General features: G+C 55.1%; 14 protein-coding genes across 14 annotated transcripts; 5 read left to right on the top strand and 9 right to left on the bottom strand.

The window, feature by feature from the left end:
• Positions 1-51: 51 nt before the first annotated feature.
• On the top strand, positions 52-1,077 carry PG997_002691 (uncharacterized protein; the record flags this gene model as incomplete). Its single annotated transcript, XM_066807006.1, has 2 exons — positions 52-819; positions 919-1,077. 2 exons carry the CDS (start codon positions 52-54, stop codon positions 1,075-1,077), a joined length of 927 nt encoding a protein of 308 aa, XP_066670624.1.
• Positions 1,078-2,245: 1,168 nt separating this feature from the next.
• On the top strand, positions 2,246-4,759 carry PG997_002690 (uncharacterized protein; the record flags this gene model as incomplete). The annotated part of the gene is made up of 4 exons (XM_066807005.1): positions 2,246-3,522; positions 3,548-4,224; positions 4,308-4,459; positions 4,526-4,759. 4 exons carry the CDS (start codon positions 2,246-2,248, stop codon positions 4,757-4,759), a joined length of 2,340 nt encoding a protein of 779 aa, XP_066670623.1.
• A 574-nt stretch (positions 4,760-5,333) lies between these two features.
• PG997_002689 (uncharacterized protein) lies at positions 5,334-5,774 on the bottom strand (the record flags this gene model as incomplete). Its single annotated transcript, XM_066807004.1, has 2 exons — positions 5,334-5,453; positions 5,547-5,774. The coding sequence occupies 2 exons, from the start codon at positions 5,772-5,774 to the stop codon at positions 5,334-5,336; spliced, it is 348 nt and encodes a 115-aa protein (XP_066670622.1).
• Positions 5,775-7,757: 1,983 nt separating this feature from the next.
• On the bottom strand, positions 7,758-9,007 carry PG997_002688 (heterokaryon incompatibility protein-domain-containing protein; the record flags this gene model as incomplete). The annotated part of the gene is made up of 2 exons (XM_066807003.1): positions 7,758-8,280; positions 8,382-9,007. 2 exons carry the CDS (start codon positions 9,005-9,007, stop codon positions 7,758-7,760), a joined length of 1,149 nt encoding a protein of 382 aa, XP_066670621.1.
• A 95-nt stretch (positions 9,008-9,102) lies between these two features.
• On the bottom strand, positions 9,103-9,873 carry PG997_002687 (HET-domain-containing protein; the record flags this gene model as incomplete). Its single annotated transcript, XM_066807002.1, has 1 exon — positions 9,103-9,873. The coding sequence occupies one exon, from the start codon at positions 9,871-9,873 to the stop codon at positions 9,103-9,105; it is 771 nt and encodes a 256-aa protein (XP_066670620.1).
• A 931-nt stretch (positions 9,874-10,804) lies between these two features.
• On the bottom strand, positions 10,805-11,727 carry PG997_002686 (von willebrand factor protein; the record flags this gene model as incomplete). The annotated part of the gene is made up of 2 exons (XM_066807001.1): positions 10,805-10,948; positions 10,975-11,727. 2 exons carry the CDS (start codon positions 11,725-11,727, stop codon positions 10,805-10,807), a joined length of 897 nt encoding a protein of 298 aa, XP_066670619.1.
• Positions 11,728-13,449: 1,722 nt separating this feature from the next.
• PG997_002685 (uncharacterized protein) lies at positions 13,450-13,851 on the top strand (the record flags this gene model as incomplete). The annotated part of the gene is made up of 1 exon (XM_066807000.1): positions 13,450-13,851. One exon carries the CDS (start codon positions 13,450-13,452, stop codon positions 13,849-13,851), a length of 402 nt encoding a protein of 133 aa, XP_066670618.1.
• Positions 13,852-14,547: 696 nt separating this feature from the next.
• PG997_002684 (uncharacterized protein) lies at positions 14,548-16,140 on the top strand (the record flags this gene model as incomplete). Its single annotated transcript, XM_066806999.1, has 1 exon — positions 14,548-16,140. The coding sequence occupies one exon, from the start codon at positions 14,548-14,550 to the stop codon at positions 16,138-16,140; it is 1,593 nt and encodes a 530-aa protein (XP_066670617.1).
• Positions 16,141-16,240: 100 nt separating this feature from the next.
• PG997_002683 (plasma membrane heat shock protein) lies at positions 16,241-17,257 on the bottom strand (the record flags this gene model as incomplete). The annotated part of the gene is made up of 5 exons (XM_066806998.1): positions 16,241-16,365; positions 16,428-16,609; positions 16,678-16,793; positions 16,887-17,107; positions 17,182-17,257. 5 exons carry the CDS (start codon positions 17,255-17,257, stop codon positions 16,241-16,243), a joined length of 720 nt encoding a protein of 239 aa, XP_066670616.1.
• Positions 17,258-18,257: 1,000 nt separating this feature from the next.
• PG997_002682 (uncharacterized protein) lies at positions 18,258-19,189 on the bottom strand (the record flags this gene model as incomplete). The annotated part of the gene is made up of 2 exons (XM_066806997.1): positions 18,258-19,027; positions 19,108-19,189. The coding sequence occupies 2 exons, from the start codon at positions 19,187-19,189 to the stop codon at positions 18,258-18,260; spliced, it is 852 nt and encodes a 283-aa protein (XP_066670615.1).
• A 61-nt stretch (positions 19,190-19,250) lies between these two features.
• On the bottom strand, positions 19,251-19,673 carry PG997_002681 (uncharacterized protein; the record flags this gene model as incomplete). Its single annotated transcript, XM_066806996.1, has 1 exon — positions 19,251-19,673. The coding sequence occupies one exon, from the start codon at positions 19,671-19,673 to the stop codon at positions 19,251-19,253; it is 423 nt and encodes a 140-aa protein (XP_066670614.1).
• Positions 19,674-20,781: 1,108 nt separating this feature from the next.
• Positions 20,782-22,076, top strand: PG997_002680 (uncharacterized protein; the record flags this gene model as incomplete). The annotated part of the gene is made up of 5 exons (XM_066806995.1): positions 20,782-21,078; positions 21,152-21,237; positions 21,344-21,551; positions 21,584-21,789; positions 21,848-22,076. 5 exons carry the CDS (start codon positions 20,782-20,784, stop codon positions 22,074-22,076), a joined length of 1,026 nt encoding a protein of 341 aa, XP_066670613.1.
• A 255-nt stretch (positions 22,077-22,331) lies between these two features.
• Positions 22,332-23,208, bottom strand: PG997_002679 (uncharacterized protein; the record flags this gene model as incomplete). The annotated part of the gene is made up of 2 exons (XM_066806994.1): positions 22,332-22,884; positions 23,114-23,208. 2 exons carry the CDS (start codon positions 23,206-23,208, stop codon positions 22,332-22,334), a joined length of 648 nt encoding a protein of 215 aa, XP_066670612.1.
• Positions 23,209-24,510: 1,302 nt separating this feature from the next.
• PG997_002678 (uncharacterized protein) lies at positions 24,511-25,491 on the bottom strand (the record flags this gene model as incomplete). Its single annotated transcript, XM_066806993.1, has 2 exons — positions 24,511-25,259; positions 25,338-25,491. 2 exons carry the CDS (start codon positions 25,489-25,491, stop codon positions 24,511-24,513), a joined length of 903 nt encoding a protein of 300 aa, XP_066670611.1.
• Positions 25,492-25,646: the final 155 nt, after the last annotated feature.

The following is a 25,646-nucleotide window of genomic DNA, read 5'->3' as shown; positions in this document are numbered from 1 at the left end:
TTCAACCCTCGAGAGCAATTTGCTTACAATTCTCGAAATAATTTAGAGTATATGCCGAATAAATCGTTCCACGTCGTCCAGTCCCACTGCGCCTATTGCAGCTTTACCCTCCATGAGCAGGATCCCGCGATTGTTGCGCCCTATAGCGACGGCCGGGTGTCGGCGACGTTTCCGTGGAAGGCGGAGAACAGGTGGTACGACTCCGACCTCAACGCCGAGCTCCACGTCTGGAAACCTGATATTTACGACTCAGCACCCGCCTTCCACGAGCCGTGCTTCCGGTTCGGGACCGGCAAGCTGGGCATGCGGTTGAGCGGGCGAGCTCAAGACATAACCCGCTACGGATTCCCGCCCCTGGCCTCGCACGATCGGCAGCGGTTCGTCCGGTTGCAGGGCAAGGTCGGACTCTGCGTGCACGCCGAGTTTCCCGCGTTGTTGCCAGAGATTTGCCTTGTCATTGCGGAGTATCTCGTGCCCGAGTACGCCATCTGCACCCTGGACAGCCTACGGACCAGTAAGGAGAATTGTAATATTCAAATAACACCGCACGAAGACATCTGGGCTCGCTACGTCTGCTTTGAGGAGACCCTGTACCTGGCCGACCTCTCGAACACGCCCGGGCCGGAGTATCCCGTCAAGATCTATGGCGGCGACCCCGACGTCTCATTCCTGCTAATCTTGCAAGACCACCTGGGCGTCCGAGGACTGGTGTCGTACACCATGGACCCCGCCCATTTGCAGCTCCTGGTGGCGAATCCGATGCAGGGCCAGTTTAGGGTGCACGTGTACGAAGATGGGTTACTGGCTTTCCACTACGACGTAAGTAATCTGAAACTACTACTACTAAGTACTAATCAACACACCTACTTCCACGCTGATTGGGGTATGTATACCTTGCTGACAATCTCAAACCAAAAGGGATTCAAGTTGCGTGACTGGAGCCAGGACGCTCAAACCGACTATCCAGAGCTTGCGGAAACATTGGAACGAGTGGGATCCCGTTTGTCGCGAGGATCACAGCGTTCCGTAGGGGGCTTTGCGGGTCCAGGCACTCCTGGTACGGGATCGATGATGTGACTGGCTTAGCTGTACCTAGTTGGAAAACGAACGCTGACGACGGCAGCGGTTGCTATTGCACATGAAAAAATGTTGTCATATGGAAGGGCTGCTTTGACTTATTGCACAGGAGCCAGGAAAGAAACCTGAATAGCGAGTTCATTGAAATGGTTTTGCTGTATTAGGGACTTCAAAAAATAAAATTAGGCGCTCCCTTCCCTCCAAGTCGTGCTGGTCAGAAACGGACCACCATGGAAGCTCTTTACGTGCTTGATTGTTATGCTTTGAAAATAGAGGGACATTACAGAGTACACTGCCAATCTATGGTTGACGACCAACCACCTATCAGTGGAGAGAAATCAGGAAGTGAGGAGCGGGGTAATAATATACACCCCTAGGTATATGTTGGTTGCCAGATGGGAGCCGTAATGCAATACATATTCTGGACGAGTTGGCCCGCCTATACGAAAGTTTTGTAAAAACACGGTAAATCGTTATGAAAACAGCTATGTATATATATTCATCGACTCAGTATAAAACCCAAACATAAATACAGATGCTACTTGTTTGTGGACTACTTGGGGTTGGAAAATCGACAGAGCTGGCGATACTGGTGGCAATCGACTCAACTCTGGACGTCGCGCCAGGACACATCCCTGAACACAGTTTCGTGTTGATGGCCTGATCTTGATTGGGTTTGGGTTTACGGGAGCTGCCGCGCCAGAACGAACGTGGGCCAACGCGTGTTAGTCCGACTTTTGCACCACACCTACAAGCCTCATCATGCAACCGATACCAATCGCGCTCCAACTTGATTTTCTTTTTTTCTGTTTCGGATTTGCCCACATAACTGGATAGGCATAGATTACCTCTGGATACGTAGGATCATCAGGAATCGATCGACTCCATCTGGTCGATCAAAAGCATTGGTCACTACGCTGCTCGTGCTGTCTTAGCTTATGTCGACTACTGCAAGGATATCCCCTCGTGCAGTTTGCCCTACGCGTAACGCGGGACCAGGGGGCTAAGCAAAAGCAAAAACCAATTTGAACTTGGGACATCATATCGAGCCATCCCAAATACCGTCGCAGTTCGGGGTGACAATCTGCGAATTACTTAGACTGCAAACTCATCCTTTGTTAGCTATTCTACCCTGTCCCGAATACTTGCAACACAGCATCGAATCACCATGGCTCTCCCGGACTGGCTGCGAAGCAAGTACTACCAGTACAAGAACGATACCAGCATCATCGCGTCATGGATTGCCAACACTGCAATGTCGCTGGGCTACGAAGACGCTAAGCCCAATGGCGCCTCCTCCTCCACTTCTTCTAGTCGTGCTCCCGCTTCCTCCTCGGGCCGTCCCAAGGGGAAAGGCCGGAAGGGTGGTGGCAAGGGAAGAACGGTGAAGCAGGCCCCGTCCATCCCGTCCGCGGCCGAGATCCTCGCCGCCGCCGAGGAAATGGGCAGGAAGGCCGAGGCCGAGAGGGCCCCGCCTCCGTCGAGTAGCAGAAGCACCAACGCCAAGAGCAACAATGCCCCCTCCTACGTCTTACAGATCAAGGAGTTCATCCCCATGGCCCAGCACATTGTCAAGGCTGATGCCGACCCGGCCATCGAAGTGCCCTCGTCACTCTCTGCGGCCCTCTCGCGCGTCATCTGGGCTCGAAAGGCTTTTGCAAAGCAGATGGGAAGTCGCGCAGACAGGAAGCATAGCTACTTCGTCCAAGTCTTGGAGAGGGTCCAAGATGCGCTGAAGCCACTCCTTTCCGGATCTGACGGACTGGCCATGTCTGATGTCAAGAAGTCGGTTGAGGAAGATGTCGAAATGAAACCCAAGGCCCGCAGCAGCATTTTCGACTTCCTGGAAGTGTACGAGCCGTCTGAGGAGTTCTTGAACGCGCCCGATGTTGTTCTGCCCGAACGGCATGACGCCACGTACCAGGTAGAAGAGTTGGATGAAGGTGAGGAGGCCATCTTCGCCTACATGGCCCTCCTGGCCGACTTGGCCAAGCTCAGAGCCGAGGTGAATACATTATGGGACAGATACTCCGCTAAGGAGCTGGACCTCGCCGCCGTCTCGGTCGCGACCAACGCCGCCATGGAGTTCGCCCGCAACATCGAGGACGACATCGCGCCCCTGCTCAAGAAGGCGGGCGGGCCCGAGCTGGTCGCGCAGAACGTCCACCTGGCCCTGTGCGAGGCCCTGGGCCGCCCGTTCCTGGCCAAGAAGCACCCGAAAGACGACTTCAACTACGACGCGTACGACGTCGGCCACGACTGGACCTTCTTCAACGCCGCCCTCTTCACCCGCACGCACTGGCAGGGCAACGCGCCCAAGTCGCTATCGCAGTACAACGGCATGTGGGGCTGGTACGACGAGCGGCGCGAGTTCGTGCCCAAGACGAACAAGGCCAAGTGGCTGCAGCAGAAGAACGCCATGGCCGAGTTCTTGTCGGACAATCTGTATTTCGTCGAGTTCTTCGAGCAGCCCCGTCGAGGACGAGCTGATCAGGGGCATGAGGCGGATCCGTGAGACCCAGGTCACGCCCGTCTCGTACGCCTTCGCGGTCCAGCTGTACCTCGACATCCTCGAGAACCAGAGGCTGAGCGCCGGCGGCGTGGACCGGGCGTTTACCGAGATGAAGGAGACGATTGTGCGGATCAAGCGCTCGCTCAGTACGATCCCCGCCTCCTCCAAGGCGCGGCAGCGGGCGCTCAGGGTGGTCATGCTCTGGGAGCAGGACCCCATCCACCAGGCCCGCACGATGCTGCACAAGGAGGAGCTGCTGGAGCGCCCCAAGAACAAGGCCTGGACGTTCCTGCGACACCACCCCATGTACTGCGGGCTCTGGGTCCATTACATGCGCACCCGGTTTCACGCGGAGGGGAACGTCTACAGCGCCGTGCCCGGCGCCGTCATGGCCGTGGGGCAGCTGTATCACGCCATCCGCCAGGAGAAGGGCCTGCCGGACTACTTGAGATGGGAAGACATGGAGACGTTCCGGCAGATGCAGGGCAACTCGACCTTCTTTGTGGGAGACCCGCCCACCTCCCCTGAGGGTTATATCAAGAACTTCATGCTGACAATGGGCATGTCGACGACCAACTGGGCGCCGAACAAGCGGACAAACAAAGTCGATCTTTCCCAGGCCACTCGCCGCAACAGTAAGTCTTCCTGGTTTTGTACCTACCAGCGCTCCATCTCCATCCAGGACTTAGTAGGGTTTAGTAACTGACTGGTTACGCAGTGAAATTCAAAGGGTGGACTTCGCTGTTGATGCAGGAACGATACCGGGAGAACCGGCCCATGTCCACGGAGGTAGTGACGGACATCCTGCAAAAAGCCAAAGACAGAAACGAGACCCCAGGATCGAAGAATGGAAAGGGAAAGGCAGCTAACGTAAGTACACATCTGCACCTCATAACTGTTTCATATTAAACTGACCCATATATGCCTGATGACCAGGGCACCCACGACGTCTCCCCCACCGACCTAGTCCGCCAACTAGCCGACCAGATCCACGCCGAGATCCCCGAACTCACCTTCGACTACTTCGCCCTGCACGAGGCCTGCTGGGCCCTCCTGAAGGACCTCAAGCGTGGGTTCGAGCAGCTCGTGGGCCCCGGCGCCATGGCCGTCGTCATTCCCCAGGAGGACAAGCTGCCGCACACCTCGTCGGCTACGCCTTCAGCGGCATGAAGACGCCCGACGGCGCGCCGGTGTCGCAGGCGGCGCTGTGGCGGATGGCGGTCGACGTGTTTGGGGACGCGCTCACGCGGGGGACATCGGGCGGTGTATTCTTGAGGCTGGTGTGGAAAAGGTGGATGCGGGGGAGGTGGTGGAGATGGACTTGGGGGGTGTGGGTAGCGATCCGTGGAACCTGAATTCGGGGGATCTGCTCAAGTTTGTCATGGGGCAGGAGGATAAGTGTCCTGTTCAGTAGGTGTATATACGTTGAACTATATGTGGATTGTGTATTCATCTAATGAGCGCTATGCTCTCGGCATTTGCAGCAAACTATCAGTGAGCAATGCATTCTTTTCTGACTTAACGAACTTCTGCCTTATTTATCGACAATATATTGCTTGTGGCTCCTCGCCAACCCCTGAGCCCCCTTAAAAAGCAAAGGCTACAGTTCTTCCCATTTATTGATCCAGGCATTGATAAAGAGCCGCAAGTAACGGGAAAGGGGGCAGGCAAATCGAGCCAGCCTCGACATGGATGGAAACCGCCCTTCCCGCCCCAACACTCTGTCTCCTCATTGAAGTTATCTCTAGTCAACAAAGTGCACCTCATAGACATAGGGCATGTTGTCATTGCCGCCTGTCTGTCCCTTCGCAATCCACGGCTTTCCCCAGGTGGAAACTACGTTACTCCGTTTCGCAGAGCGTGCCTATACCGGATACGGTCAATATAACGGTGCCTGTTTCTTCTCCGAGTTGCTGAGAAGAAAATGGAGAAAAGCAAAAGTATTGGGTATACATACTTCCTTGGACGTGGAATCGCCCCGGTCAGAAGGAGCCATGATTTGGGCCGCCTCTTCCTCGCCTTGCCTGCCGGGAACGAGGTAGCCAGTCTGATCGTCCCTGGCGACGAGCGCGGCGCGGACGGCCATGGCAAGTGAATGCTCCGGCCCTGCGTTTGTCAAAGGAGCCGCCGTGACAGAGGTAGCCCACAGAATGAAGACGCAGGTGAGGAGGGGTTTTGAGACCATTTTCGGTTGGCTTCGCTGGCGTGGTGTCGGTGTGATTGACGAATAGATCAGCAAGACGAATCGAAGAGGGTAGAGCTTTGACGAGGGTATTCGTATGTTCGGGGTTTGTCTTTGGCAGTTTCGAACACTTGACACTACGACGTTGGTTGATGGAGCCTTTTATAGGTTGACAGCCAACATCGTCAAGATAGGTGGATAGCATTCTCGGGATACGTGTGATGGAAATCTCTCCGCTTGATCTTCAATCAAAGATTTCGTGTCTTTGATCAGCTTCCTCGACGTCACTCCCGTGGTTACAACAATGTGAACGTTGAAAAGAAATGTCTCAAGGGTTGTTACCCAAAAGGCGGGTGCATCAGCCCAACATTTCCCCGGTAGATGTTGATTGGGTTGCAGTAGATGTCGCAATCCAATTCGCGCCGATGAAATGTAGTACATCTCCTCCCCAGGCCTCAAAGTGCAATCTGGACCTGCCGACCCCGCACTTGATACGAAAGACGGGTGCTTCTGCCGACGGGAGTAATGTGGGCTTTCGATGTCGCGAAACGGCACACCTGTGTTCCGCTGAAAACAGCGAAGCATTCCTAACAGGCTTGCGACATGGTTAGCGAAACGATATGACCGGTACGCGAGACGGATTTGTTGCGTTCGCAAAGATGTATTTTACCATGAAAGCTTAAATAAAGCTGCTCAGCGCATTTGTATATGTACGTCACATGTTACACACCTGCCGGATGTTCTCAATATGCCATTCAAATGCTATCCGTTGACCAGCACATATGTTTGGAATTCGGTAACTGAAACTCGACCCCGGGACCTTACTCTTCATACCCAGTAACGCAGTCATGCATTGGTGCCTTGACCTATGCCAGACATGGGTCGAGTAAGCTTGCTATTCCCGTGCCAATGCTACCAGCAGACAACGGCTCTGGAGGACAGGGGGCAAAAGGACAGTGAAAAACAGCATGTGCTTCAGCAATCTCGGTGTAGAAGCGAGGCATACGTTCACTCCAACTTACAGTCAGTCAGTAACTTCCCCACATGCTCAAGCAGCCAGCGTAGAGCCGACACAAGCAAAACCAACCAATATATACCATGGACGGAAAAGTACGATACTTTCATGACGGGTCATTCATGGAAAGCGATCCATCAATGGAGGAGTACGCCGGGTCAGATACGCAAGGCCTTATCTCCAAGCAGCACGTGCAGGGATCCTAAACCTCCTCAAGAGCCAGACGAGCCGTTTGGTTTCTTTTGCAGATCGCTCTTTACACTGTTCCACACTCTTTAGTCAAAGTCCCAAGAAAAGGTGTGCTAGCATGAAACAATGGCTGAGGCAATGGCTCAGGGGCAAATGAACTCACGTCACGACCCGACGCTTTGTCTGTATTGCTCACAAAAAAGTGCATTCGCGTTGTGGTAACACAAGCCTTAAAAAAGCTTAAAAGTATTCCTTGCAGACTAGGAAGCCGGCCATTTGGATTAATGATGCATGAGGAGCAGGAGAGGATAGGGGTAAAGAATAAGAAGAGAAAGAAAAAAAATACATTTCCGATGCGGGGAATCGAACCCCGGGCTAGACGGTGAGAGCGTCTAATGTTAACCACTACACCACATCGGACTCAGGATCCATGCTGTTTGTTGGGATGAGAAACTTTGTGCTATCTACGCTTATATCCATAAGCAGTCGCTTGTGGAGTTTGGTCGGTTGCAAGGACTATCGACTATTATGCCGACAGGAAAACACTAGCGAGAGGCATAAGCATCCTACCAATGCAAAAGCATCTCTTCTACTTTATGTATTGAAGCTCACATGCTAATCGTAGCAACACTCAGTTTATCAAGTCTGAACAATACTGGCCATTGCTTTCCTAACAGAACATGTCTTTAAGATGGCGGAGAAAAGAATGGGTCTGAGTCTTGTACCAACCATGATCTACGATAGAGCTGTCGAACTGACTCCCTTTAGGCCTCAGTGTATGTTCACACAATATAGACCGTGGTCTGCGTACGCTCAATGTTCTGTTCCTCCTGCATAACCCCATGCACATACGCGTCCCCAACCACCGTGTAGCAAGGCCAGTGCACGCGGTTGCATATACTCGCCTCCCCTTTCAGTGTCTGCAACATCCCTTCGTTCGCATCTCTGCCCGCCGGGATGTACTGCCGCTGCCGGCTCTTCCTGAAGAGCGTCTCCGGTATAGCGTTTTGACACGCTCGTGGCTTCCGGGAGGCTTGACGCAGAACGAAGGGCACCTGGCTGCCGCACAGGATGAAGATGTCATCTCCTTCCGTCACATCCTCAGGGCCGATGCCAATGTGCCCTTCGTCCGTGACGAAGAACCGCCTCCGCCCAGAGGCGCAGCTCAGGGCGTAGTTGAAGGCATTTCTCCTCTTTTCGTTATCTGTCAGATTAGGAACCTCCAGCCAGTGCCTTCCGACGAGGGACGTTTTCCTGTTGTGCTTTTTATCTGCTGATCGCCACTGCTCCCAGCCGGACTCGGCACTGAACGAAGCTCTCTGGAATTCTTGAAATCCAGTGTTGTCGTCTCGAGGCGCCCCCTGGTCAAAACGTATTCGACGTCCCCGCAAATCGTCCGCCAGAACGCCCCCTTTAGCGACTCCCCTGGGATATAGGGATCTTCCGCATAAGCCAGTAAGCTCTCCCACGAGGACACAGTCTTCCTCATCTTCGTTGCCGCTTGCACTACCAGCTCGTCGCCGACGACTTCCACTTTTCCAACCCAGTAGGCCGGTGATTCGAGGATACCACCACCGTGCAACCGCACGCTACCTTGAAGGTTGGCACCCGCACTGTACAGAACCAGACTTTTCAGTCTGTTATACTCATTTTCCTCTTCTGGGAAGCTCCAGTCGATGACCCATGAGGGAGCTCGTCTTTTCGCAAGACAAGCCCGGCCCGTCGAGCCAGCTAGGACAGAGAGGCTTTCCGTGCTGGAGATCAGCATCATCATCGTTCCCAAGAAGGTCGTCTCGATGCTGTGGCTGTAATCGGCAGAGACGGGTTGGCTCCGTCCCCAGTACTGGACCAGACCGAGTAACGCGAAGACCTTGTCTTTGGGATCGCTGGCCTTGCGTGAACGAAACTTGCGGAGCAGCTGAAGTGCCACAAGGGGCGTCCTGGACCTCCATTCTATTCGTGTCGATTCGATGACGGAGACGAGTCGGGCAAAGTCCGACAAGGGTTGCCCTTCTGTCAGGTAAGGATACATGGAATCAAGGTGGCAGTTTTGCTGACTTCTGTATAGCTGTTCCGCGGCCCTGCATAGCAGTTCCCACGGGACCGATATATTTCCGTAAAAGACCGTCACCTTCTCGGCAACGACCACTTCCCTGTACCACCCATACACGCTCCCACTGGAAACAGGGTTAGCGAGACTGATATTCCCGGTGCGAGGGGGATAATGCCCACCCAGGATCTTTCGGCAATGGCTTCAAAGCCTCGCATGATGGGTCCCGCTTTGTCGAGGCTGCGAAAGGCCGGGATATCAAGAGCAAGCTTGCCGGAGGCTAACGCCTGTACGACACCGAGAGCACCCCACACATCGCGCTCGACAAGAGATGCCGAGTCGGCACCGGTAGGTCCTAGCCTATCGTCGGCCTTGCTGTCTCCGAGCCAAACAATGACCTCTGTGCTGCGCTGGTAGATCTCGCGCATGATCTTGACCTGGTGGGTTCGTTCGGCGTCGTCTTTCTGATTGATGCACAAACCATCGACCCAGACCTTGACCGGTCCAGTATCGCTTCTCAGCCGGTCCAGAGCTTTGTAAAGGTGCAGACTAATCTTGACAGCGGTGGAGTTACAGATGATGGTTATTTTCTCCTTGGGGTCTGCATCCTTCCAGGAGTACGACAAGGCTTTATATTCCATGCTGACATCGTTGACGTTGAACTCGTCGATTGTGCAGACCATCCGGCGGGATAGGCTGGCCGGGGCGGCGGTAGAGCCAAGCGTACCGTTGCCAACCAGCACATAAGGTTGGTCTGGGAGGATAGTGACTAGTCTGGCGATACTTGAGTTTTTGGGAAGTTTTGAATACAGACTAAAGGTCTGTTCCGGGCGGAATCTCCTGGACATTGTCGAGGAGTGAAATGCCAGCCCATGGGCTGTCGCATCGTGGGATTGTTGTATTTCAGTCTCCTTCGAAGATTTCGGCAAAAATCTTCGTCAGCAAGATCAATCCCATCATTGTGGGCTGTGCAATTGGGGTGTGGCCTACGAGCGTGACTGGGCCTTTAGTCGCTGTTGAGAGAGATAGCCATTGAAGTTGGAGGGTTGCAAGGGGCGCAGCTCTGCAGCAGTCTGGGCGGGGTAGGGACATCGGCCAACAGAGCAAGCAAGCACTGCCTTTGTTGCCGATCACACGACTGACTGATAACGAACAGTCGCCTACCAAGGGGACTTATGTATTCGGATCTGAGACTGAGGTAAAACAGATGACGGAGGGGGTCTTTTGATTCTCTTTTTCTTCACGATTTTGCAAGCTTGTAAGTGGAATCATCGGTCTTGATCATGGAATTGGCGCTTGGTAGGCTATCAGCTTGTGTCCCAGTCAGGGGCCGCTACCTGTTGCTACCCCGCCTAAGCCCAACGGTCAACCGCCAACCGACCGTCAAATCATCTGTCCAACCAAAGACTCGTCACATATCCAAATTCTGCCTTGGCACGTCCATATATTCTGTAGTCCTACTGCCACACAGCTCAACAAGCCCCACGTCTCCTAAAGTCTGGGTTTCGTCGAAGCCACTGTAGTCGAGCTACGGGCGATCCTGGAATGAGATTTGCTGTCCCTGCGATTGTTCATCTCGAGGATATTGAGATGCGTGAAGAGCTCGGGGATCGGTTTGCCTCGTGGTTGCTGATACGTCACCTGTCAATGACTTCCCTACACGGACCGGCGTGTTCTTTTGATTTAACAAGCAAAAATTCAGAATGGGAGATATATTAAAATCATCATATGTGAGTGAAGTGCGGCCGTGATGTTCGTTCTTGCCCATTATGGACGGTTCTAGAAAAAGTCACCCTCACCGTCCAACTTCTTGCTTTTGGGTGCCGAGTCGGGAATGTTGAGCCCCGCCTTCCTCTGGTCCAGCTTCTTGACGACGGCGCCGAGGACGACCTTGAGCAGGTCGTCGGTCGAGAGCGAGCCCGGCTCCCCGTCCACGTCGTGGTGTCGACAATGTCGCGCGTCTTGGCCTCGAGGTGCAGCTCGTCGTCGAGGTACTCGAACGTGCGCTGGACCTCGGGGCTGGGCTGGCCGATCTGGAAGAGCTGGATGCCGACCTGGTGCTCGGGCACGTCCATCTGGTCGAGCATCTTGGCGGCCTGGACGAGGGGCGCCTTGATGTCGTCGTCGAAGCTGCCGGCCGTGATGACGATCAGGTTCAGGGCCGCGTCCTCCTGGTCCGTCTTGAGCTTCTTGCAGTACCACGTCAGCAGCTTGGACAGGCGCGCGCCCAGGTTGCACTTGCCGGCGGGCTTGACGCGGTTGAAGATGCCGTGCACGGTGCTGACGTCCTTGGAGCCGTCGGCGTCGTGGTCGCCGTAGCCGCCGATGCGGCGGTAGCCCGACTTGCGGAAGGTCATGCCCGACAGCAGGCCCTTGGGCCGGTGGTTGAGGAAGAAGATGTCGATGCCGTCCGGGTCGTACTTGACGGTGATGGGCGTCAGGCGCTCCAGCAGGGCCTTGACGTCGCCCCAGTACGGCGCCATGGCCGCCGAGTCGTCGATCAGGTACATGGTGTCAAAGGCCCGCAGGAAGGCGAGGGTCTCGCCGTAGTCGTCCAGGTCGATGCCGGCCCCCGCCTCGGCGTCGGGCTGGGCCATGGCCGGTGCGGGCCACAGGTTCTCCTCATCGACGGCGGGTGCCGGCTTTTCCCAGGGCTTGTGTAGCACGGGCGTCGCCGTGTTTTGAAGTTCCCTCGTGCTCATTTTGTCTCTGAGGGACTGGGTTCGCCACTGCAAAGAAAAAAATACTAGGATGGGTAGAAGGGAAGATCTGATCTGAGATCCCAGGAGGTTGGTTTGTGGGGTATATCGGCCGTTAAATGTGGAAGGTTCGTCAATAGTGTCCGTTGGATCTCTTGTCCTGGGAGCTGACCGATGTTTTAATATGGAAAGAGCATCACCATGAGTCTGATGGTGTTGCGCGTTTGCCCCCTTTCAGCTTTCTCCTAACTATTGAGATCATCTCCCGGGGCCCACCGTGCCCCGCCAAAGCCACTAATTCGGGCGGTGAGGGACCCTAGGGACCCTGACAGCTGGCCCGCCCGGCCAACAAAGAAGGCAGTGCAGGCAGTCGAAGTACGTGTCGCATGGCGTTCGGTAGCGTATCAGAGGGCGAGCTACGGCTAGGTAGGCAGTAAAATGCATCAATGGCGTGCGATATGTGACCAGGTACCTATATATAAGTAGCGCTCACGTGATTTCCATGAAGCGCTGAGCTGCAAAAGCGACGTCGAGCCGCTCTTACGGAACAAGCCCATGACGTCAGCCGTAAATCGGAACTCGGCCATTTCTGAAATTTCTGAAATATGACAAAAACATATAACGCGTGGCTGTAAAACGTTCGCGGGTATGGTTTAAATCCTCTTACCAAGTTCGTTTTTCCAGAGGCAACAGTAAAAATATCCCATCCAGGGTAGTCATGCGGTTGCACCACCAGATGGCCCGAAGGGGGCGCAAGATCTGAGCTAGACCAACGACCCGAAACTGCATTCGGGACGGCGCGGGGCCGAGATTGCCCAGTGGCATGGCACGTTGCCTTCAAACCCGCAAGACCGGAAATCCGAACCACCTCGGCCGTGGTTCCAGTTGAGAAGCTTCGGCATATTTGGATCAACTCGGCCTTGAAATCAGCGGAAGCCACGACTCCCGGAAGGAAAGGGGTCGTTCTTCCTTCTGTCTCGTCGTCTTATTTCCGTATTTCCGTTTTACTTTTCTCCTTTTTCCTTTTCTGTTTGCCTTTGTCTTTGGTACGCTCCTACACCACGAGTTTAGGTGAAGCCTATCACGAGCCAAGAACTCCTCATCCAGCCATGATTACCGAACGAGATTTCGCATGAGGACCCCCTTGCTGAGGACATGCATGCATAACAATCTTGCCTTCCACATTCGGGCTCGCAAGTTCGATAGTGCTGCCAGCTAGATGGATAAATATATGAGGATCTCACGCCTGGCGTCCAGCTTGCCCTCTTTCGATCCGACATGGTGGCTCGCTTGCTATTTTTGGGGCCCGGGAGGTTACATCGAAGCGACCCCAACCCGGGGCCACAGAGCCTAGATGCCCTATTCTTCCGACGTCAACTGGGTAATATGGGTAAATGGTTACCCACCTGGTCAAAGCGATACCTGATTGGTGTTTACGGAAGATATACATGTCTGCTTTAGAATAGCTAGGACTCCTTACATATCTATGTCTCGTACCCTTTGAGGTACAGGCCAGTGCGGTTGGTCAGGTCCGGTGAAGCTAGCGACCGTCGTATGCTGGCGTTTCCTCCTGCCTGGTATGGCGTCGATGCAACCAACTATAAATACACCAAGATCCTCTGTATCATTGCCTGCGGGTAGGGTCGTTACAAAGTAGATATAGATTTATTGCAAGAACAGTTCGCAGCAAACCACCAAGTCTTTAGTGACATACAGCGCGGCGCAATGCATATACCCACAGCTCTGACCCTCCTCGGGTCCCTTGTCTGGAGTGTCTCCTCCGCCTCCACTATCAGCCCACTCATTACCGGAGACAGTGACCCGCCCCGGCCGGAGCCCAGGCCCAAGATATCCCGCCTCCACTTCTGGGGCAGCGGGTGCACGCACGCCTCGCAGGAGCACGGCAGCGTCGACGTGGTCGGCGCCGACTACGAGCACGTCACGGTGCGCCTGAGGGACTTCGCGGCCCGGATCGGCCCCGGCACCAACGTGACGGAGCGCACCACCTTCTGCCAGATGAGCATGCAGTTCGAGGGGCGGAGCCCGGGTGGCAAGTTGCGCTCGATAGTGCAGAGTTCCGCGGGCATTTGTCCATTACGCCGCCTGTCACCATGCATACGTGGATGATCTCGTTCTTTGTCGAGGATGCTGCTAAAACGGTAAGTTTTCGGGCATAAGGCCCCCTTCTACTACCCTTTCCGATCATTGCTCTCGGCTAACGTACATCTGCTCTGGCCTAGACAACGTCGACAGCCAAGACGGAACCCGCGAGAACGTCGGACCGCGATATCACGACGAGCTTGGAGATCCCCGAGTCCAAGTCTGTGTGGTCTCTGTGCTCGGACAGGTCGGGCTATACGGGTGTCATCGACATCAATTTTAGGGTCGCTTTCACTACCAAAGAGCAGCCTGGGACTGGGTCGTATGGGAAGACGGGGCGAGGTGCGGTGACGGAGTCCTTGTACTTCAAGTGGAGGAGATGCGAATGAGTCTTTTTCAATTATGTTGATGTTGCATATTATACGGTTTATGGCGTAAGAAACAAACAGCCAATCCTGATACTGATCAAGATACGTGATGTTTTCTATACATTATCATGAGAGAAGGAGCTAAAATTCATGAATACACATACTTCACCTATTCGCTGTGAACCGTATTGAGAATATTCTCATAGCACTGATTCAAATGACTGCGTTCGTCTACTTACGCAGCATCACGTTATCTGTGCAACATACCCAGCGGGGATTTACAGATTAAGCATTCTTCCCCAAATCTCCAACCTCGTTTTCTACCTACTTACATACCGCAACAATATCCGACATTATGAGTGACAAAACCAGTGGTAGTATACCTCTCACATCCGGAGACATCAAGACTGTCGCCATCGTCGGCGCCGGCCTCAGCGGTATCGTCTCAGCCGCACATCTGCTCCGCGCCGGCATGGATGTTACTGTCTTTGAGCGCGGCGACGAGGTCGGCGGCGCATGGATCTACAGCGAGCAACCGGATCAAGACCCGCCGTTTCCGAACACCCGACCGCCAACATCTCCCAAGAGACCATGGGAAGCTAACGGTGCGGTGCCGAGTCCCGAGGCCATGTCCCGCATCTTTGCGCCGCCGGGTCCGGTCTATGCGAATATGAAGGGCCGCGGCACCGAGGTGGCTATGCGCACGACCCTCAAAGACTGGTCCGAAGGCACCAAAGCCCCCATAGACCATCGAGATGTGGTGGCGTATCTGCGGGACATCGCGGACACACATCAGGTTCCAGACAAGATCCGCTTCCGAACCTCCGTGGACTCGATAACGCGGCTGAGCGGGGGATGGCGCGTGCAGACCTCCAGGCTCCTCGCCACCGATTCGGGTTACGTGCAGAAGCTCGAGGCGCATGACTTCGACGCCGTCGTCGTCGCGACCGGTAGATACGGTATCCCGCGCGTACCGGATGTGCCAGGACTAGCACAGTGGAAAGCAAGATTCCTGGCCCGGATAAAACACACGAAGCAGTACCGGACGCCGGAGCCGTATCGCGGCAAGACGGTATTGGTCATTGGTGCACATATTTCGGCGCTCGATATCACAAACGAGATAGTTGGTGGCGGCGCTGCCAAGGTATACCAGAGTGCCCGGCCGACCGAGGTGGACTTCAGAGGTTTGGTGAATAACAGTAGCGGACATACGACGATGGAGAAAGTGGCCATAGTGGAGGAGTTCACGTCATTCTCAGACGATGGCTTGGATGCAGCTGCGACTCTGGAGGATGACTCCCCCATCCCAGCCAAGGTCGTGCTCCAAGATGGTCGCATCTTAGACGATATCCACCACGTCCTCTTCGCCACCGGGTACCTAGCCAGCTTCCCCTTCCTGGGTCCCGACCTCGAGCAGCCCCTCACGAAACCCCAAGACGCCGATGGGTCCGTCATCGTCACGGCCGACGCCAAGACGGTCCATAATCTGCACGAGGACATCTTCTACATCCCCGACCCCTCCCTCGCGTTTATCGGCGTGACGCAGTACGCGTCCACCTTCTCGCTATACGATATCCAGGCCCAGTTCCTGGCCGCCGTGTGGGCGGGCCGGGCGCGCCTGCCTTCGCTGGAGGTCATGAGGGAGGAGCAGAGGCGACGGAAAGGTCGGGTGGAGCTGTTGCCCGGGGCGTCGCTGAATGGTATCTACCTCTTGGACGATTTCGTCATCCGGCGACTTCTGGACTGGGTCAATGGTGAACCCACGAAGCACGGCGACGCGGCAATTGTAGGGCCGGATGCGAAGTGGTGGGTCGCCTTCCGGGTCGAGAGGGAGAACGCTCGGCCGGTGATCGGCAGACTGCAAGACAACTATCTGGGAACCTACGGAACGAGCTGGGAGGAGCTCCAGTCTCAAGTTCTGTATCGCGGGTATGTTGGCACAGAATGAAATTGATCCCGGTGCTTGAGTAATGAAATTTTGATTCATTCGCTATTAGTACAAGGTGATAGCCGTTTTGATGTGACAGGACAGGACAGAACAAGAGACATCAAAGCGTGTTGAATACTTCCATGCATTTCTCAGCCGTGACATTTGCGCTGGCGGGATTGGCTCCCGTGACGATCCTGCCGTCCGACATGGCGAAGGCGTCCCAGGGCCCCGGGGGCGACACGTCTTTGGCGGTAGGAGGTTAGTGCAGAAGCCTAGAATGGGGTGGACTTTGGCTTTCGACTTACACGTCGCACCTGCGTCGGCGGCGGAAGCCTCGATCGTCGGGCGCTTCCAGCTCTTGATGGTACCCAAGACCCCTTCCTCTTCTTCGCCTTTGGTGGTGAAACCGGTGACCCGCTTCCCGGAGATGACCGACTTCTTGGTGGCCGGGTCGATGATCCCGGGGAAGATGGCGCCTCCGTGGCAGCTGCATCATCGCCTTTGGTAAGGAAAATCCAATATACCGTTTTTTGTACAACGTAGGTAAACGCTTACACTGCCGAGACGATGCCGCCGTTACTGTAAATCTTTGATGCGACACCCTGCAAGCCCTTGGCATCGGGGTAGTCGATCAGGGAACCATGGCCAGCGGAGGCAAAAAACAGGCCATACTATTTTCGACAAGCTTTTGAGTCAGCATTCACTTCCTTCTAACTATTTGTGATATCGGCATAATCAATTGAGGGTAGTAGCAGAGATATTACCTCACCGGGCTTGATGTCCCCCGGCTTGAGCAGGTTGTCAAGCTTGGAACGGAACGTGCTGGAGTGATCCTCCCATATGGCCCGTTCGGTGTCGGACAGCCAGTCTTTCTGCTGGGAGAGCCAGTCTGCTTTGTACTGGCCAGTCTCGGACGCGAGGTCGACCTCGAACCCGGCCTTTTGGAAGACCTCGAACGGGTGCAGCGCCTCGGTGATGAAGAGACCTATTATTACATCGTGTCAGTTGCTTGGGGAGGAAGATAGGTACAATGCAGGCGTTCGTGTCTCAGACACTTACCAGTCTCCTGTCCATCAGGATACAGCGGTGCATGAGCCGACGTGACAGCGATGAGGGCCTTCTTCGGCGGAGGCATGCTGATCAAGGACGTATGTTTGTGTTGCTGCTGATTTGGCGAGTGGTAGCAAGATTGTAATGGTCAGTGACTCAGTTGTGAGCAGCAATCAATGGATTGAAAATAATCAAGTGACAAGACCATCTACATCGTTCGGGGACCCTTGCCGTAATATCAGTCGGAGCTCCTCATTTCTCATTGACACCCGCCTCCCGTCTCAATCTGATGCCATGTCTACGTGTTTTGCCTTCAGTACATCCATGCACAAGTGAGGGGAGCGCAACCTTCTTGCGAATTGACATCAGCTTTTAGAGTTTGGATGGTGTCACTTCAAAGGGCTGATTGACATCGGCGACTTTTTCAGCTTTGACGCAGGGCTTCCCCGCCATGCCCCCCTTTTCCCCGTGGCAGCCCATTCCAGGCCCGCCTTAAGCTTGCATCCTGGCAATCCTTGTGTAGTGCAACTGGTATTCGTTCTCGTCAGACCCATGGGCTACCATACTCGTTGGCTCTTCCTGCTCCTCGTTGTTCCTACAAATCTCACAGGGGACATGCTCCTCGATCTCGAATGGCTGGGCAGGACCAGGGATACACCTCGCCGTGATTCGTACAACATGGGGGAGAGTGGTCTTGAATGGCCGTGCACATGGTTTCTCGGGATGCTATCTGACTTGAAGATGATGATTCCCCAAGAATAGCTCCGGAAAGTAGAGTGACATTTGTTGAATACCTTAACGTGCGCCACTATAGCAGCCTCGTTGGGCATCGATATCACCTTTCCGCATTGTGGAGTTTCTCCAAATGCCCGGGAGTGCTGCAGGGTCGTGCCGTGCCGGATCACTTGCATTGCCAAGTACTTGGAGATAATGACATGTGTATTCCAGTAGCTGAACAACGTGAAGAGTCGGGTATCAAACCATACATGAAGCAAATCAGACATCCAGCCCAAACAGAGATTAAGCAAACCCCCGACTCATCTTGATCTTACTAATCTTACCCATCTTTCCCCCTTTCGAGACTCTTACATGACCGCGCACCGTCCCCGACTCTCCAGATCCTCGATCCGCTCCCGCAGCGACCGGACAGCCTCCTCATTCATGGTGCGCTCGTCGCGCAGCGTCTTCTCGAGCTCGACGAGCCGGCCGTGGTAGTGCTCCTTAAGCGCCTCCACGACGTTGCGGTTCTCCTCGGCCGAGTTGCGCAGCAGGTCCTCCATCTCCTTCACCTCGCGGCGGTGCTCTTTCTTGAGGCGCTCCAGCTCCACCATGACCTCGCGCCCGGCCGCCGTGTCGCGCAGCGCCTTGTTGTCCTTGCCCATCTCCTCCTGGAGCTGCAGGTAGAAGGGCTTGTTGTCGGCGAGCATCTGGGAGACCAGCCGCTGGGCCGACTCGGTGGTGCCCGCGTAGCGCACGGCCTTGGCCTCAAACGCCAGCAGCACGCGCCAGAACTTGTCCTTGAGCTCCTTCTCCCGCGCCGTGCCCTCCTCGGGCGTGACCTTGTCCCACATGCTCGTGGTCAGCACGACGTTCTTGAGGTTCTTCTCGCCCGTCAGCTTCTGGAACATCTGCAGGTTCTTGGTGGCGTGGTGCGTCACGCGCGTGTCCGAGATGGGGTGCAGGTAGATGATGCCCGACAGCTTCATGTCGCGCTTGTAGGCGGCCGCGAGGTAGTCAGCGATGAGCTGCAGCACCTCGGTGTCGGACATGTGGGTGTCGGAGAAGCCGGGCGTGTCGACGAAGCTGACGGTCTGGCCGTCGATCTTGGTCTCGATGACCTGGATGTCGCGGGTGCCTAGATGGAGGAAGCGGCATGTTTAGTGGTGTGTCGCTGTTTGGTAAGACAACAGGGCTAGGCAGGGAGCGCATGCATACATGATGTAAGGCTGTGGCCGATCTCGAGATCGGTCCGGCCCGTCACCTTGGAGATGAAAGTCGTCTTGCCGGCTCCGGTCATGCTGATCTGTCGTTAGCTAACCCTTGGTTGCAGTCACTCGTCCCAAACGGGTGTCAGTCATTTACCCCATAACGGCGATTAGGGCATCCTTGCTACCCCACAGCTTCTGGTATACCGATTTGGTATATTTCAAGCCGGGGATCCCTTCCCCTGAAGACTGGCCCTGGCCCGCGTCGGCGGTGCTGGGCTTGTTAGCGCCGAAAGTGGAGGCGTAGGTGCGCTGGTCCTCGGCGCCCGTCGCATCGCGAGAAGAAACGGGGGCGGCGTGGTTCTTCTCAGTGTCGCGCGGCGCCCGAGAAAACGTGCCCGGGGCAGAGAGCTTCGTGGTAACGGACTCGGTGCGCTGCGGAGTGATTGGGACTGGGAAGTTGTGCTTCTTGCCGTTGGGGCCTGCGGATTCAGGGTCCGACATGTCGCTAACGGGCTCTGGGTCGATCAAGTCGAACTCGTCGTCGGATATGTCCAGATTGCGGATGACGGCCATCTTGTGTTGGTTCAAGGTGTCAAGTACTCGCAGAATTATTCGAGTAGAGAGACTTCAGATTGACTGTTCGTTTCGTCGTAGAAACATTAATAAGGGGGGGGATTTTGTCGCGAGCAACATTGCGTTGGTTTGAAAGGCGTTGGCCACCCTTTAGGCAGCGCCCCAACGCCCCCAACAGCAGATACACAGCCCACTCCCCCAATTGACGTCATGCGCTAGCTAACCGCCCAGCGACACGTACTTGCAAACAGCCACCAATGAGGGAGTAATTGCATTTTGAGCGTTTGGCTGAAGTCTTTCGGGGGCGTCAACATCAGTTGCGATATAGAAGTCAGACGAGAGATAGGGGATCAAGGGACTTGGGGACCTGGGGACCCTGAGCATGAAGAACGTTTTTAGCTGTCACGGCTGTCGGCACTCTGAATACGAACTTATTATCGACCTGGACCCTGAGGCACATCACTGGGCCACTGGCGAGACCCCGCATTTCGTTTCTTCTAGGGGTCTGACAGGGGTTATATTTTAGGCACCCAATTGAGCGGCACGCCGCCTGCACTCAAGCTTGGAACATCTCAGATCAATTGATCTCGAATGCAGCTTTCGTTATCTGCATATTGTCGGTCTATATTTACTCATGCAGGTGTCTATCTTCGTGATCTCTTCATTCGGTTATTTTTGGTTCCCTATCCACACACCAATGTTTCCATCTCCGTAAACTATCTGCTGAGGACAGACCTCAAGTCCAATATTTCCATTCCCAATGGAACGGAAAAGCCCCCGTCGCGCGCGGAAACGCCGGTGGATCAATCGGGCCATGTACGCCTCGTATACGGGCATCCACCGCCCCCCCCAATCACCAGCTGATAATAGAATTAATTACCGCTGATTTTTAGCTGATGGTAGACTTTAGCGGCTGACATTCCCATGCAGCTCTCTGTCAGCATCGTGCCACCGCTGAAGGCAGCCGTATAAAGTGAATACGGCGGCGCCCCAAAAGACGTCGCTTGCCACGATGATGATGACGGTGTTCATGTCAATTGCTTCGTCCTGCTGCTGCTATAAGTGCCCGAAGCTTTCATCATCAACATCGCGACGTCGGTAAAGAATAATGCATCATCTCAGTCTCTTCACGCTGGCGGCGTCATGTCTGTCGGTTCTGGCGGCGGCGGTTCCAGTGATGCCCGGCGAGCCCATACCCAGCGAACCCGCGGCCCCGAAGGTGTGCAGGAATCCGCCCAAGAGGCTCGAATGGCGGCAGATGTCCAAGTCGCAGCAGATGTCGTACATTGACGCCGTCATGTGCTTGACCATGACCGAGTCCAAGTCGGGGATCGCGAGGGCCATCAATCGCTTCGACGACCACCAGGCTGTCCATAGCGTCCAGACGCCCAACATCCACTGGGTCGTAAGCTCACCTACTCTCTCGTCCATTCGTCGCTGGCGTTGGAATCTGCGGGCTTTCGCTCACATTTCCACAGGGACATTTCATGCTATGGCATCGCTACTTGGTAGCGACATATGAGAAGGCGTTGCGGGAAGAATGCGGTTATGAAGGCGGCCAGCCGTACGTCATGTCCATCTCCTGAATCCCTGCCGATCCCGATCAGCAATGTGGACCGAGCACCCTTCCAGAAACATTCCCCGTCGCTAACACGTGTGGGGATTACCAGATACTGGGACTGGTCCCTCGACGCCCGCCCCCACGATCCCGACTCCTTGGCGGCCTTCCCCGAGGCAATCTTCGGCCCGGGCGCGTACTCCTTCGGCGGCAACGGCGACCTCGTCACGCCCACCCCCGAACAGAACCCGCTCAACCTGACGGGCGGCACAGGCGGCGGTTGCGTAAGGGACGGCGCCTTCACGCCCGACCGGTTCCGCGTCAACTACGGGCCCGACCCGGCTGCTTGAAGCGCGACTTCGTGCCCTGGATCCTCAACTCGTTCGCGGACCCGGCGCGCGTGGAAGAAGTCCTGGAGCAGCCCGACTATGCGTCATTTGCGCGCAGCGTCGAGAAGGTCCCGACGTTTGACCAGCCGAATATTCACGGGAGCGGGCATTTTGGGGTCGGGGGCGTGTTGGGGACGATTGGGAATGCGGAGAACAGTCCTGGTGGTAGGTTATCCTTCTTTCTTTACGTCGTTGTTGTCTTTTGATCTGAACTGACCGTTATGTAGACCCCTCTTCTACTTGCACCACGGCAACCTCGACCGCGTGCTGTGGATGTGGCAGCAGAAGGACCCGGAGACCCGACTGAACCAGGTCGGCGGTCCCGTCGTCCCCTTCGACTACGGCGGCCAGAACGTGACATTGGACTTCACGGTCAACCTGGGGGCACTGGCCGGCGACGCGACGCTCAAGCAACTATTAGATACCCAGAGCGGGGTGCTTTGCTACACTTATTAGAGTCACACTTCATGGTTATGGGAGCTCGGAGTTGGGGCGCTAAGTTCAATTGCTCATTTCTCTGTCCCAATCGTCCGCCCGTTAACTGTGCCCAACCGCTGTGATACAAGTAAACGACTGTTCGATGTGCGCTATACTGAGTGTCTGCCAATTCGCCGAAGAGATATTCGCTACCCGACTAGCGGGACTGAAGTAACGACACGAGCTTGCCGGCTCGCTCAACTAGCCTGTTGATCTGCACACCTTGCTCCTCGATCAGCCCAAGTTGCTCCTCGTTCTGCCCAAGTTTTGCTCCGTGATCAGTCTATTTTGCTCACTGATCTGCGCATCTTGCACCCTGATCCGCGCATCTTGCACCCTGTTCTGCTCGGCTTGCACCCTGATCCGCGCATCTTGCGCCTTGATCTGCTCGTCTTGCGCCCTGATCCGCTGGACTTGCACGCTGATCCGCTCGTCTCGCACCTTCAACCGCCGAACTAGTTCCTGTTCGGTAATGGAAAAGCCGAAAATGAGCAAATTACCGATGATCAAGAGCAGAATCGGCCACAGACGGGCCATCAGCTCCCGCGGCACGTCCCCTCGCGTTTCGAGGATCATGAAGGCAACGATCGTGCTAGCTAACACTCCCGCGACGACGTACAAAGGGTTCCACCCCCACATGTTGGTCGAGTAGCTGTGCGTGATATCGGTGGCGGGTGCTGCAGGTGAAGCTGTATCGCCGCCTTCGTTGAGGTTGTTCTTCATGGTAACGGTGGCTATGGGAATGCTGCTGGCGGGCAAGATGGATTGGTCCTCTACAGGCGCTGCTCTGGAAGCAGTTGCTGCTGATGGAGGAAACTTAATTGAACGATGGTTTGTCTGGGGATGCTTGTGCCTCTTGATGATAAAGAAGATTGGATGATGCTTGGGTTGCAATAATGTAGACTGTGGTTGTAGCAGAGATGTTGGAGTGATGATGAAGATGGTGAGTTGGTCAGAGGTCCAGCAGAGAAACACTCGGACTTGAGGTAGTCAGACAGATGGATCCATGACCTTACCCAAAGGCCTGTTGGTGACTGCCGCATGTTTGGTCGAGCGCTGCTCTTTCGACTGTCCTGGCGATGGAACGGTCCTTCCCTTGAGTTGTGGCCATGTTGATATGGGAGTGCGCAGGTAGGTGCGCCGCAGGAGAAAAGGATGTACCTGCTCAATGCACGATGGGAAGCAACTGTCGTTCAATCGTACTTCCCGAACACTTGAGTGTTGGAGGAATAGATGTTGGGATCGACGCTGCTGCCACGGCTGTTTAGTAATTGAAAACTTGAAGCGTTGAGAAGTATCCAAATGTCGCTTCCGCTTTCAGCGTCTCTTCGATGACCGAGGGACATGAGGATGCTACGTCGGTGGCATGGTGCTGCTGGCATTCTTGCGAAGTAGCGATTGGCAAGAGAACATCATGTGAGCCTTCTTCCCTTCCCGTGCTATGTTTTTCGCAATTGAAAGCGTCGCGGCTGCTTGCTTCGACGAGGCGAGACGCCTGTATCCGAAGAAGGACTATTACAGCATTGCAGCTTCCTTCAGTATGGGCGGTGGTGTACAATTGCGATTCATGGGCGCCAACTCGGCATATCAATGGGTGTTAGCCAATCGAGTTGGATCATGCATGTAATGTAATCCTCTGACTGGAGGCGTGAAACGATGTTAATATCTAAGTACCTATAGAAGGTGTAGTTCAAATAAAAAGCCTCATGGAAAAGGAGGTTCACATGGCCGATACATTAACTAAAGTAGATACTGTAGGTCACAGTATATGTCTCGACAACTTGAGAATTTTCACAGATCCTCTACCGACAGTTCAATCCGATGTGGTGTAGTGGCTAACATTACACGCTCTCATTACAGATCCGTGTAGCCCGGGGTTCGATTCCCCGCATCGGAGTAAAATTCCTTTTTGCCAGTTTTTCTACCATGTCCCATTTTCAGGAGAGAGTGCCAGATCGAGATACGGTATATTATAAGCGCAGGCATTACAAGCAGATTTGTTGTGCTCCGTCCAGTGGTCCTTCTTTTGCGAGATGAGGGATACCTAGTAACTACATTCTGGAACCCAATATGGTTGGCTGCTTGACTGTTCTGGAGCAAGCACCTTCTCAGGTCTCGGCTAAGCCGGTCTGCAATGAAAGGCGCAAGCCCAGGGACGCTGGCAACTATTAGAGGCTATCACGGAATCGTTAAATGCATACCAATAGGAAGACACGCTGCAGTACAGCGCCAGGGGTAAAGTGACACATATCTTCGAATTATGGCCCCAGGGGCATGTTGATTACCATTGCTCCCGCAAATCAGACCACGGAATTTTCCCCTAAACGCCAACGCTATGCAACTACAATAAGGTCCATGATGCGCATTCCTCCACGGGTAAGTCCATCAAGTCGTCGGGCGGTTTGAGAGATTTCTAAGCCCTGCCGCCACTGCCCACCTTGAAGCCCTCCATGACGGTCCCCCACGACCCCTTCTCGCCCGCGCTGCTGACCTGGCCCACGGCGATCTGGCGCATCATCAGCGTGTCCTTGGCGACCTTGAGCTTCTTGCCGGCGCCCGTGGTCAGGAAGGTCGTGAACCAGCCCTCCTCGACGGCGTCGAACGGCAGGGCGGCCAGCTCGCAGGCGCGCTCGGCCGTCTCGGCGCCGCGGCGCTCGTCCAGCACGTCGGCCACTAGGCGCTGGAAGAGCTGCTCGCGCATAGCGTCTGGCCGGGTGCGGGAGAAGGCGAGGGCCTCGGAGACGTTGGAGCGCACCATGGCGTCGAAGAGCAGCTCGATGGCCAGCAGACTCTTGAGCACCGGCTGCACGGTGTGGAAGTAGGCCAGCGGCAGGGTGTAGTCCTCGTCCGGGCTGCCGTGGCGCACGAGGGTGGTGACGATGTCATCGGCAAACTCGGCTTGCAGGCTCGGGTGGGCGAGGTGCTCGAGCGCGACGGCGTAGGCTTGGTGGTCCATGTTCCAGAGGCCGCGCATGAAGATTTGGTACTTGGTCGGGACGCCGGCGCGGTGGGCGAAGGAGTCGGCCTGGTCTTCGTCGAAGTCGAGCAGGATGTAGAAAATGACGGAGAGCTTGTGGTGGTCCTCGATCGAGCCGGACTTGGTGATTTGCTCGTGCAGGTCGCGGAGGACTGCTTCGGATTTGGGCGGGTACATTTTGCTCGCTGGAGGTAGGCAGACACGAGACGATTAGTTCAAGTAGATCTACACGGTATGTACCATAGAGCTCGTCGGCGGCATACCTTTGGCGAAGCCTAGGGCGGCAAGGACTTTGTCAATAAAGAGGACGCCCCCGAGGGTGCGACGGTGGTTGTCGGCCTCTTGTAGGGCTTTGCGGCCGTAAGGGAAGCCGTCCATAGATCCGAAGACCCGGTCGAAATTGGTGTAGTCGATCATCTTGGGCGGTATTGAGGCGCGAGACCTATGGACGACAGGAAGCCAAATACAGAAACAGGTTGTTGATCGACCTGGGGATTGGATTGAAGTTGCCTCAAATGTATGCGAGACTCTCTACGTCTCTGTCTCTTTTGCAAGCTGAAGTGAAGATGCGC

Source organism: Apiospora hydei (genome assembly GCF_038363865.1).
Source record: "Apiospora hydei strain CBS 114990 chromosome Unknown utg000004l_segment0_segment0, whole genome shotgun sequence".
Taxonomy (NCBI): domain Eukaryota; kingdom Fungi; phylum Ascomycota; class Sordariomycetes; order Amphisphaeriales; family Apiosporaceae; genus Apiospora; species Apiospora hydei.
This window is presented reverse-complemented; position numbering and strand designations above follow the sequence as displayed.